This window comes from Puntigrus tetrazona, chromosome 24, assembly GCF_018831695.1.
Source record: "Puntigrus tetrazona isolate hp1 chromosome 24, ASM1883169v1, whole genome shotgun sequence".
In the NCBI taxonomy this organism is placed as follows: domain Eukaryota; kingdom Metazoa; phylum Chordata; class Actinopteri; order Cypriniformes; family Cyprinidae; genus Puntigrus; species Puntigrus tetrazona.
Window position 1 is genome coordinate 2246237 of NC_056722.1, and position 15745 is coordinate 2261981.

At 37.3% G+C, this 15745-nt stretch overlaps 1 protein-coding gene across 1 annotated transcript in view; it reads right to left on the reverse strand.

Annotated features, from left to right (window-relative positions):
* Positions 1-14075, reverse strand: part of agap3 (ArfGAP with GTPase domain, ankyrin repeat and PH domain 3) — an 86910-nt gene extending 72835 nt beyond the window's left edge. Inside the window, 3 exon segments of the mRNA XM_043225947.1 lie at positions 4728-4815; positions 6981-7039; positions 12492-14075. Coding sequence (XP_043081882.1) covers positions 4728-4815; positions 6981-7039; positions 12492-13941 — 1597 coding nt within the window. The 5' untranslated portion in view covers positions 13942-14075.
* Between the last annotated feature and the right edge of the window lie 1670 nt (positions 14076-15745).

Below are 15745 nucleotides of genomic sequence, written 5' to 3' on the forward strand. Positions count from 1 at the left end.
TGCTATGTTCTGGGAAATGCGTGATGACACTTCTGAGCGCTTCCTATTGGATATAACGATTGAATGCTTGTTGCACAGTGTATGACGAAAAACTGCACAAGTTCATAGCACGTAGCAAATCCTTACTTCCAAGTTCAGTGACCCCTGGAGTAAATTGCCATTAAGAGGTTCGCTGAGGGCACTGAAGTGCAGCTCGATGGAGCAGTGAGGGACATTAATAATAGCAGAACGAAACACAACATGACCCTACATGGAGGTTTCAACCAGTGACCTCATATCGACCGAGAGATATTATCCATAAAGCCATTACGCCAAGAACACTACACATTTAATTAGTTCACCTGTCTCCAAAGCTATTTTTATTTCGTCAATGCCTCCCTTGAGCTTAAAAATGCACTAAGTGTAAGATTTCAGCATAGTTTGCTTTAAAAGGAGAAAGTGAACGATCCAGCGTGGCTGGTGCGAATACACCTGCATGCATAATTAATATGCACAACAGGGGTTATAGTCTACTGCTGTTTTAACAATATGCAAACGGTCATTATCGAGTGCCACTCGCTATTCAAAAAACAAACTAAAACGCATCTTGAGAGGCCAAACGCATTCACTGATCGATGAAGCCTGTCAAAAGACAATATCATTCAAGTTCTCGTAGCAAAAATTTGCTTGTAAGGGCTTTTGGTTTTTTTATAGAATGAATATTTCTCATTCTCTAATGTAATCAGGCTCAATGCATATACAATATGTAAAATGTGCATGATTTAGTCAATGGTTGCTAATTTTCATCTGCTTTTGGCACTATATGAAAAAAGTTTCATTATTGGTTCACCAAAAATGAAACTTACCCCATGATAATGTTTAACTCCAAGCCATGCTAGGTGTATATGACTTTCTTTCAGACAAACACAACTGGAGTTGTATTAAAAATGTAGCAACACCGTGGTGCTTCATTCTTGAGTGAATCTGTTTTTGAATGAATCGTTCGAGTCAGTAATTCAATGATTAATTCATAATGAATCAGCCGTTTGCCAATCAGCGTCATATTTATTTATCCATGACAGGCCTAAACCGACCACGGTTGCAGCATAAAAAAAGCATTAAGCAAAATAAAATGTAATTATTGTTAGCAAAAAAGTAAATATCGCACATTACAAAAATAGCTAATTTACTAAAGAAAACGCAAGTGATGCTTTCATGCAAAACAAGCTGAAATCGGTGAAAATCGCAATCGTAAAGATTATAGGAATCAACTAGTTCAAATTTCTAACTCTAAAATAAAAACAATAATGCTTACACTAAGTAGCACCACTAAAAATGGCTGTTTAACTGAAATGAATTGAATTTAACAGCTTTTTTTTTCCTAGCGCGTTCACTGAAGCTTTTAAAGTAGGAGATAATTGCATCGGAGCCAGAAAGGGCATGTCTGAACACGTCAAGATAGGACAGAACAAAAATGCCTTCACCAAAGTTTCCTGCTCATTCAGACGTTTGGCAGAAAGCTGTGCAAAGTAGATGTTTTTGCTGCAAAGGCTAAAAAGAAAAGGACAATAAGGTTCCAAGTCTCACCGTCGCCAGCAAAAGGCGTACGAGACTGCTCGCGACGCTTCTGAAACTCAGCCCTGGTTTGGGTCTTCAGGAATCCGTGGATCTGATTCTAATCTCTAATTTAGATTTCAAAGGGGCAGCTGGTGCCAAGAGGGCATAAACATTTAATCTCTCCGCCATCACTCAAAAGTAAACGCAGAGGATTGATGACATGCTTGGCCAGGCTGCCTGACCCTCTGTTGCCATGGCAACAACCGAGCAATCGTAGAGGCGGAGCATCGGCGTGGAACTCAGAGCTTCGTCTGAGCAGGAGGCAGCGACAGACTACAAATTAAGGTCATTTTCAATCAAGTGTCGCTTAATAAACCTGGGAACGTCTGCAAACACTTTACGCTGTGGCAATCACAGCTGCATTAATCACTTGTCCAATGCTATTGTTTTCCTGCCAAAATATGAGAATATAACAACAATACAGTATCAGACTTAACAGGAAAGAGCAATGAGTAAACGTCTACATTACTTGCAGTCTATGGATATAACTATGGCTCTTTGGACATGTGCCATAGTACTATAATGGTATTCTTTGAGGATGGTTTATTGTGAAAGAATATAGTAATAATTCAGTGGTTAATAATAAAGTGGGGGTCTCAGATATTAATACCAAGTTACTTTCATATATATGCACTGGAATATTACTAATAAAAAAAATACACAACTATTTATAATATATTATATATATATATATATATATATATATATATATATATATATATATTTTTAATCAAAACAATGCAACAAAAACAACCTTAAGAAGTATTTCCATTAAATAAAAAATAAAATAGCACCCCAACTCTTTTAACACTGATAAAAAAAAAAAAATCATATAATAAAAAACAGTTATACAATTATATTTCAAAACATTGCTTTTTTTCGATCCAATAAACATAGCATTGGTGAGCATTAGAGACTTCTTGAGCAACCCCAAGCTTTTAAATAGCAATGTATCTTTTATAAACCCACTGATTTATCACTAGATATCATGGTACCATTATAGCCTTTTTTCGAAGATACGTCAGGACACAAGGCTTTATTACAGAAAATGACTGGCATTTATCTTTAATAATGAATGAATATAAATCAATGAAAATAACTCGTGGCAGAATTTCTGTTCTCTAATGCACGGTTCCTGAATGTTGTAGCATTTTCTATTATAAAAAGAATGAATATCCTAAAGCGTAGTTTCTGAAGTTCGGTATGTTAAAACCAGTCTCATGAATCCCACAGCGATTTATTGATTTTCATTTTTCTCCCTGCATTAGAAATGAGCATTATTCCACATGGAAGTCAGAGGATCTGACTAAATGAGACCGAAGTGCAAAAGCCCAGTTCAAAACAAGTCACGACAGGCTCCTGAGCGCCGTCTTCCTTCATGAGAGACACAACGAGCTTACAGGCATCCCACAAAACCCCGAGAAAGAACACTCCACATTTCACCTCGTTTTAAGCACTGGAGCTGGGTTCAATGCGAGCTTGAAGATATTGTCTACATTTTTTCATTATCTTCACTCTCTCTTACTAAAACAATACAATATGAATCCTAAAGCATTCCTTTAGCGGTGGAACTACTTTACAAATGCAAATTTCTTTACATTAAATCAATACAAATATAAAATACAACCTATAACCTTACGGTTTTATTTACTGGCTTAATATGATAAAACTGAGCGTAACTTACTCAGGAAAGGCTAGTAAGTGATTGTATCATACTAGACTCATGTTAAGACATATTATGTTTGCTTTACGGTGTTTTATCATTGATTTGAAGGTAAATCTTGCCCCATAGGCTTCTTGCGTAAGCGCATTAGCAAAAACACAGTTTCTCTTTGCCATTACAAAAAGAGGAACTCAAAGACTTAATTATGCACATGCATTGAACCCAGAATATTTATTTAAATTAATATGCAACTGTTTAAAATTCAGGGGTGAGTGTTATTTTGAAATACGTTTAAAAGAAGTTGTTTATATGCTCACCAAGGCAGAATTTATTTGATCAAAATGCATTACAAACAAAAATACTGTGAAAAATATATTTGTAAATATATTAGAAAATATAACTTTTTTAAATATATTAGAAAATGTAACTTAATCAAGTGACCCAAAACTGAATCTTCAGTTGTCAGTGTCACATGATCCTTCAGAAATTATTCTAATATGTTGATCTGAACATTACTGATTATTATCAATGTTGAAAAAAGCTTCATATTTTTGTGGAAACTTTCATGCATTTTCAGGATTCTTTAATGAAAAGAAAGTTCAAGAGAACAGCATTTATTTGAAATGTGAATGTCTTTAGTGTCACTTCAATTTAATGCAACCTTGCTGAAAAAAAAAAAAAAAAATCTTCTGAATGTCGCTGACCCAAACTTTTGAAAGGTAATGTATTAAGGCAAATATAAAGATCTTAACTGAAACACGTGTCTAAAGTTGTGCTGTCAAACAATTAAGCGCATTCCAAAATAAAAGTTTTGGTATACATTTAAGAAAATATGTTATGTTTATATATTAAATTTAAATACTATGAATATAAATATACATTTAAAATACACTATATTTTCAAAATACATACTGTGTATATAAATATATATGTATATCACACACACACACACACACACACACACACACACACACACACACACACACACACACACACACACACACACACACATACACTTTTTAATTAGAAATTTATATATTATAGCAAATAGCAAATTTCATTATATTTCAAAATATTGCTAAACGCAAATATTTCAAAAAAAAAAAAAAAAAAAAAAATATATATATATATATATATATATATATATATATATATATATATATATATATATATATAGTATGTGTGTATTTATATAGACATAATAAATATTCATGTATATAAATGCATAAAAATGCATATAATTTTTTTTTTTTTTTTTGGGATACGATTAAACATTTACAGCACTAGTCTAAAGTTTGACTTTTAACCTCAGTGCCAAAACCATTTATTTCAAATGATTTTTAAAATGAATTAAATAAAGGCAGTACAGAGACGCTGAACATTCATGGCCTGCAAAGTCTGCTCGGCGACAGGAGGTCTTGTTGGGTGCCTAACCCTGACAAACACACCCTCCCCTCGGCTCACTCACCCTCGGGCGACTCCTCCTGGACATATGTTCCTGTCAGATACCGATGAACTAACGCCGACTTCCCGCTGGACAGGTTTCCCACGATGCCCTGCATGCAGAAACAGACATGAGACGGAGCGGCAAACAACAGCTTTTGGCAGCATAAAAAAAAAAAGCCAACCGAAGAGAAAACAAAAGACTGTCTGGAAAATAATCAATATTAAATTACTAATGAAACGTAAGGGTTTTCATCAGCGATTCACTACGAACAGATGGAGGACATCCGCTGCGCATCCAGGATTTCCTTCTAACGAGTCGAGATCCCTTCCGTCGTCAAACGGCACGTGAAGCGTGGAGGAAGTAACTTTCAGGAGTTTCCTCGCACCTGCCTGTCGGTCTACTGAACGACGTTCCCGTCTTTCTCCTCAGACACTGACGATGAAGGACTTCCTCTAACAAATACCCAAGAGGAACGGCGAAGTGAAGAATTCAAACTCCCCCGAACTTCGAATGTTGGATGAGGTTTATTATTTTTGCTCATTTGACTGTCAGCTCGGATGAACCAACATTTAAACGATGAGGCATTAATAATCGCTAGAAATGTCAATAACAAAAAACACTTTTTCATTTAATAGCATTTGTTTAATGCATCTACATTACGATTTAATCACGGCCTTTATAGCGTACGATATCAAAGCCGCCAATCATTTTCTTAATCTTATATTTACACTTTTTAATTTCATTGAAGTGGTCTGGCAGCTAAATTATACCATTATACTGCCAAAAATTAAATAAACACAATCAATATGCATGTATGCAATTAACCAAAAAAAAAAAAAAAAAATATTATAGAAATTAAATAATACTAATACTAATTATTATTAACAGCAAATAATATTTGTCATATTTCTACTTTAATCATGGCAGTTAAATTTAATTAAATAAAGTGTAAATATTATTTAAAAAAGGTCTATTTGATATTATTTGATATAATATATTACAATATAATGTCAATAATTAAATCAACAAAATATATAATGATCACAATAATAACAATAAGTATTGATTATTATTATTATTAATTATTAAATATAAAAATAAAATAAATGACACTTAGTAATACTACTAATTATTATTATTATAACAGAAAATTATTGTTTTTATATTTTAGTTAACAGTGCTGTCAAAAGATTAATCGTGACTAATTGTACTGTGTATCTTAATTATGTATTTTCAAAATACATACAGTCTTCTATCATATATATATATATATATATATATATATATATATATATATATATATATATATATATATATATATAAATATGCAGAGTGCACACTTATATTATGTAAACAAAAACTGTTATTTGGGATGCAATTAATCACGATGAATTGTTTGACAGCACCAGTTAATATATTAACCCAATGTTTACCGTAATTATGGCTAAAGACACCCGACCAGTTATAAACGTGTAAATATAAGATTTAAAAAAATCGAAATTATACAGCATCATCACAGTAATTAAATCAAAATCTGAATGCATTAAACAGCTGCTAACACCAGCTCTTGACCAGGACCAAGCTGACCTTCAAAAGAGCCCCGAACGCTGCTTTCGTCACGGAAATGGAAAAACTCTGTCCATTCTTTTCCCAAAACCCCAAACATCCTCCTCCGTCATCACTGAAACAACCGGAGGCTCATACCGAGCAGCGCTCGGGTTCATCAGAGGGTGCTGTGTGCTGCTAACAAGGTTCAAACGCTAACAGTCTTACCCGTAATAAAGGCCCACACGAGCAGTTTGTTACCGCAGGCCTCGAGAACAAAGAGGAGGACAGAAACTTCATTAGGAGAAGACTGGATGTAAAAGCTTGATGAGCGTACGGTTTCATCGCGTTGCCTCATAATAAGAATGAAGGTGTACTTTAAACGGGACAGTTATGATTCTGGAGTTGGATTATTCTGATACTGATACTAGTACTATGGCATGTGTAATTATATTATATATAATATAATTACATATAGAGTGGACAAAATAATATATCATAAATTGAGCTATTCCAGGCAGTGATGTTGTGTATGAAGCATCATTGAATTCTGTATTTTCTGACTGGTGGCTAGTCTGAGGGAACTTCAGCAGAATAACTCGAGAGTGACACGAGCAGAAATATCATTACAGAGACTGACTGACATCTCACTGCTTGCTGAATAAATTCATGTCAGGATCTACTGTTCCGCATAATGTTAAGAGATAAAGGGTTGGGAAGATCACTCACCACTTTGAGCTCTGGTACTGATCGACTCAGTGTCCATTCCTGACTGTTAACGAAGGAATCTGGAAGGGAACAGACAGAAAACTTTAGTAAGCCAAGATTTCTTTCATTTCAGCCAACATTATACATCACTTCTACGCCTATAACGATCCTTAAGGCCACCGACTAGGAATTTTACGGATTTTTTGAATAGTTCCGTTTTCCGAAAAATATTTTTAAATGTTTAAATTAATAATTTATATTTAATTATATAATTAAATGACGTATTCAGTTCTATTTGTTTGTCAAAAAAATGCTTTTTTCATTTTCCTTTTTTTTTTTTAATTTTGAATACATACACTGAAGGAAACTGAAGTAATTATAAATGAATTAACATAAAAATATAAATAGCTTTTCAAACAGACAAATTTAAATACTTAAACTGAATAAATAAAATAAAATATTGTTTTTAAAACAAATAGATCATCAGCAAAAGTAAAGCAATTCATTAAATTGCATTTAAATATTGCCAACGATTTATTTATTTATTATTTAAATAAGTCAATTGATTTCTAAATTTCATTTATTTATTTTTGAATGCATTCACTGATAATTCACTTGCCACTTAAAAAAAATAAAGGAAGTAATCAGTGTCCTTCCTGGTCCTCACAACACAGCCTTCAAAAACAGTACCTACTGTAAATGAAAATTATGTCATTATGATCACGGGCTTAAAATTGTCAACAATTATTAAATAGTTAAAATCATGTTTGTCATGTTGGCTACATGAATCGACATGACCCCGAAAACACAAATCTCACTGGTCCAGAAAATCCTGCCCACTTCCGTGCCTCACACACACACACACACACACACACACACACACACACACACACACACACTATCTGTTGTACAGCCGTTACATCATCACAGCGGGCACACGGGCAGCCTTGTTTAAAGCACCACAGAGGTCTGTAGCACAGCATTGTTTGGTTCATTTTTCACTCCGCTGCTCTTGTCCAATCTAATCAAAATTACTATTCAAAGTGTCAGGGAGGAGAAGAAAAAAGCCTTTGTGGATTTAAGGGACAGTGAGAAAAACGAACCCACTTGCGAGCGAATCTTTCCATGCATGGTACCCAAAAGAATCTCATTCGCTCCGTATGTGACGGTGAGAACACGGCGTGCTAAGCGTAACGCATGGCAAGTCAGGAGGTGTTTTCTTCCGTCCTTCATTTAAACTTGACGCCTCGCCCTCCCTTCGCACTCAACAAACTGCTGAAGTGACTCAGATGAGATTCTTCCTGCTGCGCTCAGCAACATGCCCTGATGAAACCAGGCGTTTTCAACCTCCATCCGCGCTCACGCACACACAGATCCGCGGAGAAGTGGACGTACGCCAACAGGCGAACACATCCCGACATGACAACCGCTCCTCGCGATCCCACGGGACGGCGTATTACCATTTTTCCCCAAAGACGTTTCGAGTCAAAACAAATCAAAGTTATTAGACTTCGCATGTCAGCTGAAAACTGGCTACACGTGATCTAAACTCAATGAGGCAGGTATCAAATAAATACTGCGGTATCTGAATGGGAATTTCTCACTGATGCGGTAAAAAAGAAAAAAAACTGATGTTGCGCTTTAATTTGAATTGCAAACAAAGCGCTTTTCGTGTCATATGGGAGCTGAGGCGAACTTTACCGTCATCAAGATGAAGAAAATATGACTCGGAGTTTTAAAAGACGGCAAATCACGAGGGAGAAGGTCTAGAAGTTTGTGATTTCAGGCCCAGTTGGGCTTTTATGGAGTTGCGTAGCCTTTGGCTTTCTTAGTTTGGGACACTTAATTTAAGGGATCATCGACTTCATTGCACAGATATTTGAACTGAGCTGAGCTGGACGACGATATCACTGAAGTCAATAATAAATCCCTCAACCTGAAAATTCAGTGCTTAATCTTGCGATTTTACATTATTGACACTAGGGCTGCATGATTATGACAAAAATCATCATTTACATTGAATGATGTTCACACCACCGCTTGACGCAACCGCAAGGCATATTTTGAGATGAAAATAAACGAGCTGAAAACAACTGAAAAACCTAGCGCTTTTCTATAGCAATATGTGAGCTATACATCGGATTGGTTTCTTCTTTAAATATAAAAGTCAAAGCACGCACAGTATTATAATGCCAAACTAAAAGAACTAATTAAAGCAATGCAAAAACCCTTAAGATCTTAATCACACAGAAACGGTTACGTAATTGTACCTGCGATTGGAAATTTGGGTAACACTTTACAATAGGGTTCATTAGTTAACATTGTTTAACGACATTAATAAATGAACAATAATTTTACAACATTTATTAATCTTAGTTAATGGTAATTTCGGCATTTAACATCAGTTAACGCACTGTGAACTAACATGAACTAACAACGAACAACTGTATTTTCATTAACTAACATTAACAAAGATTAACACAGTGTAATAAATGCATTGTTAATAGTTTGTTCATGTTAGTTAATACATTAATGTTAACAAATGACACCGTATTGTAAAGTGTTGATGAAATTTGATTAATTGTGCAGTCCTAACTGACACACTGTTTAGATACTGTAAAAGTGGTTTGACACGATCTTAATTGTTAAATGCGCTATATTAATAAAGATGACTTGACTTAGAAATCAATAGACATTTTAAAGCCTAAATTAATATACAAAATGCATATCTCCAGGTGTCTCTTTCGTACTCTTAAACCAAAAAGGAAATCCTTTATAGCGCACAGATGTGGATTCTCTCGAGCTTCCTATGATTCCCAATTTTCTGGCTCGGTACCCTTTGAAGTGACCTCATGAGATATTGCTACTGAAACCCAGCCGTCACGACCCCAAGGCCGAGAAGTCATCTGAATTCCTTCGGAGGAGACCTGTAAGGAGAGTCTGGCACTTTGTGGGCAGGTGAAGGAAGGTAAAGCCTTCCGGGCTTAAAATACAAAGAACTCACAGCTACAGAAAACAGTCACGATCCAGGAACGACCTGTTCGTCAAACTACCAGGGCATGTAGCGACAGGTACTCGCAATCCGCAGACATAAGCTTTGGTCCAAAAAGCTCTCAAGTTCAGCAAACACACCTACATTCCTGCTGTCAGTCAACGATCGCAAAGAAAGGTCAGTCGGGGAGTTTGGGAAAGAGCGTTTCCATAGTAACCAGCGAACATAAACTCAAGCAGATGCCAAGGGTGTAAACGGCTCTTAATTTGTTATCTCCATTTGACGAGTGACTAATGGTACTGCCTGAAAACAAGCCCTGTAAGTCATTTGTGGAAGCTTGCTGTGCTAAAGCGAGCTTTTCAAGAAAAGGTAATGTGAGTAGATTGTTACAAATACCAGCATTGATTGGATGACAGCCAATTTCTATTTTTATTTATTTTTTTGTATTATAATACGACAGATCAGAGCTGACAGGAAGTGAAGCGGGAGAGAAGGAGGGGGGTGGGATCGGGAAAGGTATTCAAGTCGGGTTTCGAACTCTGGACACAACATCTGAACTGATCTAATCATTCAAACTACTATGTTAAGATACAAAACACATCTAGTTTGTTCTAAAACTTGTCTCTGCAAATTAATATTAAATACAAATTAAAGGATTGAATTAGTGCTGTCAAATGTAAAAATAAAAGTTTTGTTTACATTATGTGTATACTGTTTATATTTATTACTTCTATATAAATACAAACACATGCATGTATTTAAAAAAAACAATGCTGTGATGACAATTAAATATAATGTTAAAAATATTAAATAATATTAAGTATATTTACATATAGTATCAATTATAGTAAATATATACATATAAATACATGTATTTTTTAAATATACACTGTATGTGTGTATTTATATAGACGTAAATATACAGAATACACATACACTACTTTTGTAAACAAAAACTTTTCTGAATCGCTATTAATCATTGAACAGCACTAGACTGAAAGCTTTTCTTTTTTTTCAGAGAATGAAAGATATTCACCACCTAAACAAGATCTCTGAAGTGTCATGAAAGACTAAAAATGAGTCAAGCGTTTTTAGATTTATGGATATTTATGTATATTTATGGATAATCTCAGCATCACTCAGCATGACTCTATCCATCTTTAATGTGAATGTGTTGATAAATCAGCTCAATAAAATAAATGCATCAACAAATCTGAATAACACTCTCTCTCTAATCTACCTATCATCTAAAAAATACACTAAAATATGTTTGTGCGTACATATTTAACATATTACATATTCATATTACATATGTATTTTTATAGATAAATAGATAGATAGATGCAGCTTTCCATTCCTTCAGTTTTTTAACACTGTGAAAAGACTACATAATAAGTGCTCAAAACATCTCAAGGTGTGCTGCCAATAACATCATCCTCAATCTTGAAACACGTCTTCCTAATTCAAACATAAGGACAGCTCTATCTCAATAGCAGATGTGCTAGCATCTCTCCGCTGACATTTCAGTCATCTTCTGTTTGCAGACGCTTCGTTCAAATTATATATTGCAACACGGCATCTTCAACAGCTATTTCACGCTGTGCTTGCAAGCCAGACTTTACTGATTAAAAGCAAAAACATAAAAAAAAACAACCCATATAATTTAAGTTAACCTTATATAAGGCTGCACACATATTTATTACAAACATTTACATCTGATGAAAATGCCACAGGCAAAACGAATCAATTTTTCAAAAGGATTACAAGGGAGCTGAGGCGACTTAAGGTTAAGAGCCTAGGCCTGTGTACATCTTGTCTCACTCTACGTAACCTAATCTCTTTTGAAAAAACACGGCGTAAAGCTTTGAAACTGCACTATTTGTCTTCACTACCTCTGAGACGATGCACAAGCTGCAGGCAAAAGATTGAACAGACAAGGAACGAAAACATGTTTAAAATATCATGAGTTTGCTGTCTGCATGCTGGGTCATGATTTAACCTTCAGAGCTTTGAAAGCACAAACAAATTCCAACTCCAATCCCATGAAAGCAGGATTGTTATGAATAATATGTTCCAAAAGGAAGAGAAAGTTCTGATAGTAGAACACAGTCATTAAATTATTCCCTCTCTTTATTCGTCCACATCATCCATCCTTGACTCATTCCTGCAGTCTATTTGATTACCTTGAAAGCGTTAATGATTAAACAAGATTTGATGGACGCTTTTTTGCTTCCTAATTCAATTGCAGGGCAGACTTACACTAGAAGAAAACTCCTCGTGGAGCCAATTAACAGCTCAAGCACACACACACTCCAGCAGAGCCAAAGCACTCGGATTGAATAATGCATTTAACCTCTTATTATGCCTGTTGGTGCTGCCCAAGCCAGACCTTCAATATCGTTTTAATATTTAATCAATTTGCCCTGCTCTCCAAGGCTACATCCTGGCACTCAGAGTCTGTTCTCTTCAGACAAAAAGCAGCACCTTTTCCTGCATCAGACTGGGATGTGGAATGAAATTATGCATTTTACACAACTTACCTTGACCTTTGCGCAAACCAATGCCAGCTAGAGTCTCTATAGCAACAGAATCTGGCTTTTTATTTCTCACAGGGGGGTGGCTGCCAACTGCTTGGCTTTCAGTGCACGGCTCAGATTTGTTGCTGGACAACGGGTCTTTCCTCTTAAAACGACGAGCAATTAGCTGCCAGAAACTAGTCTCTGGTTGCAATTGTTTGGTGGGCTTTGTAAGCTTGGCAGGACGGAGAGGGACCTCCAAGACTGCCACCTTGCCCTGAGTTTGGTACTGTATGTACTGAGTGGCTCCTTGATCCTCATCTTGCTCTCGAGCTGGCGTTAACATCCTGCCGGTGAGATAGGAGAACGGGCGAGTGGTTTGCATAGATTGTTCTCCAATACTTGAAGTACGTCTCCGCTCAGTTCGGTTCTCCAGCTCGGGTTGATTCCGATTCCGCCTCATCCTTAGACTCAAGCTCCTCCGGAGTGATCCGAATGTTGTCTTTGGTTCCTCCAACTTGTTAGGTTCCTTCATCCTTGTTTGTTTCACCGTCACTTCCTTTGCAGTCGCCTGTCGACCAAACCACCTCCATCGGAAGCCTGGACGAGGCAAACTACCAGTCCCAGTAGAAGCGTGGCTTGCGAGCTCATCTCGGGATCCGCCGCGTTCTTTATTGAGCTCAAGAACGGTCATGCTAACGGGCCGTGGTTTGTTCTTGCTCTTCAAATTTCGATATACTGATGGTTCTAGTGGATGACGAAACGGGTTAACAGAAGGCGGCATGTCGAGTTTTAGACCATCTATTGCACGAAGCTCTGCACGTCTTGTCCTACACCGCTGGACCACATCCGGGCAACCTTGCTTGCTTGGGGTCGAGGTTGGCAGAAGATTGTTGTTCGAGTTGGTAACTGCCAACATACAATCACTTCGAGGCCTTGTAGAACTGTCTTGGTGGCTGGTTGCTGGGGTTTGGTCTGGAAACACGAACATGCTCAGCGCTCTTCTGCTGCCCAGGAGCTGAAGCCCATGTGCAGGCCTTCGCAAGACCACCACATGAGGTTCTGTGGCATTTTCCACAAAAACAGCCTTACAATTTAGTTCCTTAATGGGATTGAGTTCTTCGGTCCATGCTTTGTCTACCCCAGCCAAGTCGAAGTATTCCACAGACGCTTGTTGCACACAGCTGTCCTGGTGGAAAGGTGGTAACCGGTCTGTCCTCATTCCTAGTACTTCCCCTTTCCTCCACCCCCCATTCCCTGTGCCGCTCAGGTAAAGCCACCTGTTGGGCTTTCCAACTGCGCTCCTCCTCTGCCCCGGGCTTTCTCTGCGTTCCTCCCTCTGATCCGCCTCTCGTCTTTCGTCGTCGTCCTCCTCCTCACCCACGTTGTTCTTAACAACTCCCAGCTCAGCCTCTCCTCTTCTCTCGGCCCCTCCTAAAGGTGTCAGAGCCTGTACCTCCTCCTGGAGTCCCATTCTGGAAAGCACTAACTTCACATAGAGTTTTACCAACTTGCTCTTGGAGAACAGACGTGTCCTACATTTAAAAATCACATTATAAACGCACCTCCACAAGCTTGTTAAGCACTCTCTCTAACACAGTCGCTCTCTGAGTCTTTTCACCTCCAGGCCACATTCCAAAAGCAAGCATAATCCCTCACCTTTGACTTGTGAGAGACGGAGACAGAGTTGAAAAAAAAAAAAAAAAAAACTTCAAACAAGCCCCGGCATGACCTCACTGCAATTTTTAACTTGCAGGGGATTACAGGGGGAAAATCAGCACTCTACGAAAACACAAACCTGTGCGCATTGGAGCGATAAATGCAGTCACAGATTAAGAAGTCTTTGGTCTTCTACCACTGTCAAAAACAGGTCTGTGCAACCCCGCAGTCAGCAGTGTAGGCAAATTCCTTAATGTTCCGGTTCTTGGCATGAGCGAAAGGGGTCTGTTTGAACTTCAAGCTGCTCCCACATGTCCCAAGGATAATAGCAAAACAAGGAGCAGAATCCTTTGTCTCCTTAAAACGGAGCCATTGCCAAGGCACCTGTAGAGAAATCCCTGTGGGAGTTACTGCTGTGACTGAAGATTAAAACGGAGGGTGCCTGATGCTTGGGGCGGCAAGTATCTTCAGCACAGTTACCAACATTTGCACCATCCTAAAAGGCATCCAAATTAAAGGGTATTTGTAGAGCTTCCCTTTCCCAGAGCCTGCCTCGGTCATTCTCTCTCTGGCTCTGTTGTTCCTACCCTCCCTTCCCAAACTGCCCTCCCTCGCAACTGCATTTCCTCATCCAAATGAACCAGACAGAAATTGGCAAACAAATCTGGGGAGCTCATTTCATGAAGCCAGGATGAAATGCCAAACAATTCCCCAGTATTCTCACGCAACTTTTGTCTATAAAGGAAGATCATTCAAAAAGTTTTACCACCATCTATGCAAATTAGGGAATAGCTGAGTCTATAAGCATCACAAGAAAGAAAGATCATGTGCAATGACAATGATTTCCTTAGAGCCAGTGCCATTAAATGTGCATGAAGAAGCTGTCTCCACTATGAAAACACAAATAGAAGAGTTTAAAACTTCTACCAATAGTTTAGCTTTGCTATAAAAATGGCTTGCTTGGATTCAGCATACCATGAATATCAGTTTCTAATATGGAGAATCTGACTGGCCTAAAAACCATCTGGATTTTGAAAACAAGAGAGCAGATTTTGTGCTTGTAAAGAGCACCCACAAGTGGTTCCGATGAAAACTACCCCACCTGTCCAGTAATACTATACCGCCATAGAGGGAAAACTATTAGACTGATCCAGAGACTCACTTGACAACAAATATTCCTGCGGTGCAAAAGAATTTATGTGAGGAAATTTTTCAGTAGACTGATAAAGGCAGCAATTTTGTCTAAGAATGGCATATGTTCTACTTAATCTTTGAATTTACTTAAGTCAGTATTAGCCACAACTTTAATCAAACAAACAATAGCACTCTTTACCTTTTCCTTCTTTCTTTCACTTGTCATTTTTTCCAACATTTACTCCCTTTGCTCTTTGCATTATTACTTTCATTCCTTGCTGCATTTTTTTTCCATTCCTTTTGTGTTCTCTTGTTCTTTCCTATACTCTCCTATTTAACTATTTTCAGTTTCATTCTTTCCTTTCATCGCTTTCCCTTTTTATATGCTTCCTTATTTATTCATTTATCTCTTATTTATCTATTCATTGCTCTTCTTGCTTCACCATTTCACGCTTTCCTTATTTCTGTCACTTTTTCCTTCCAGA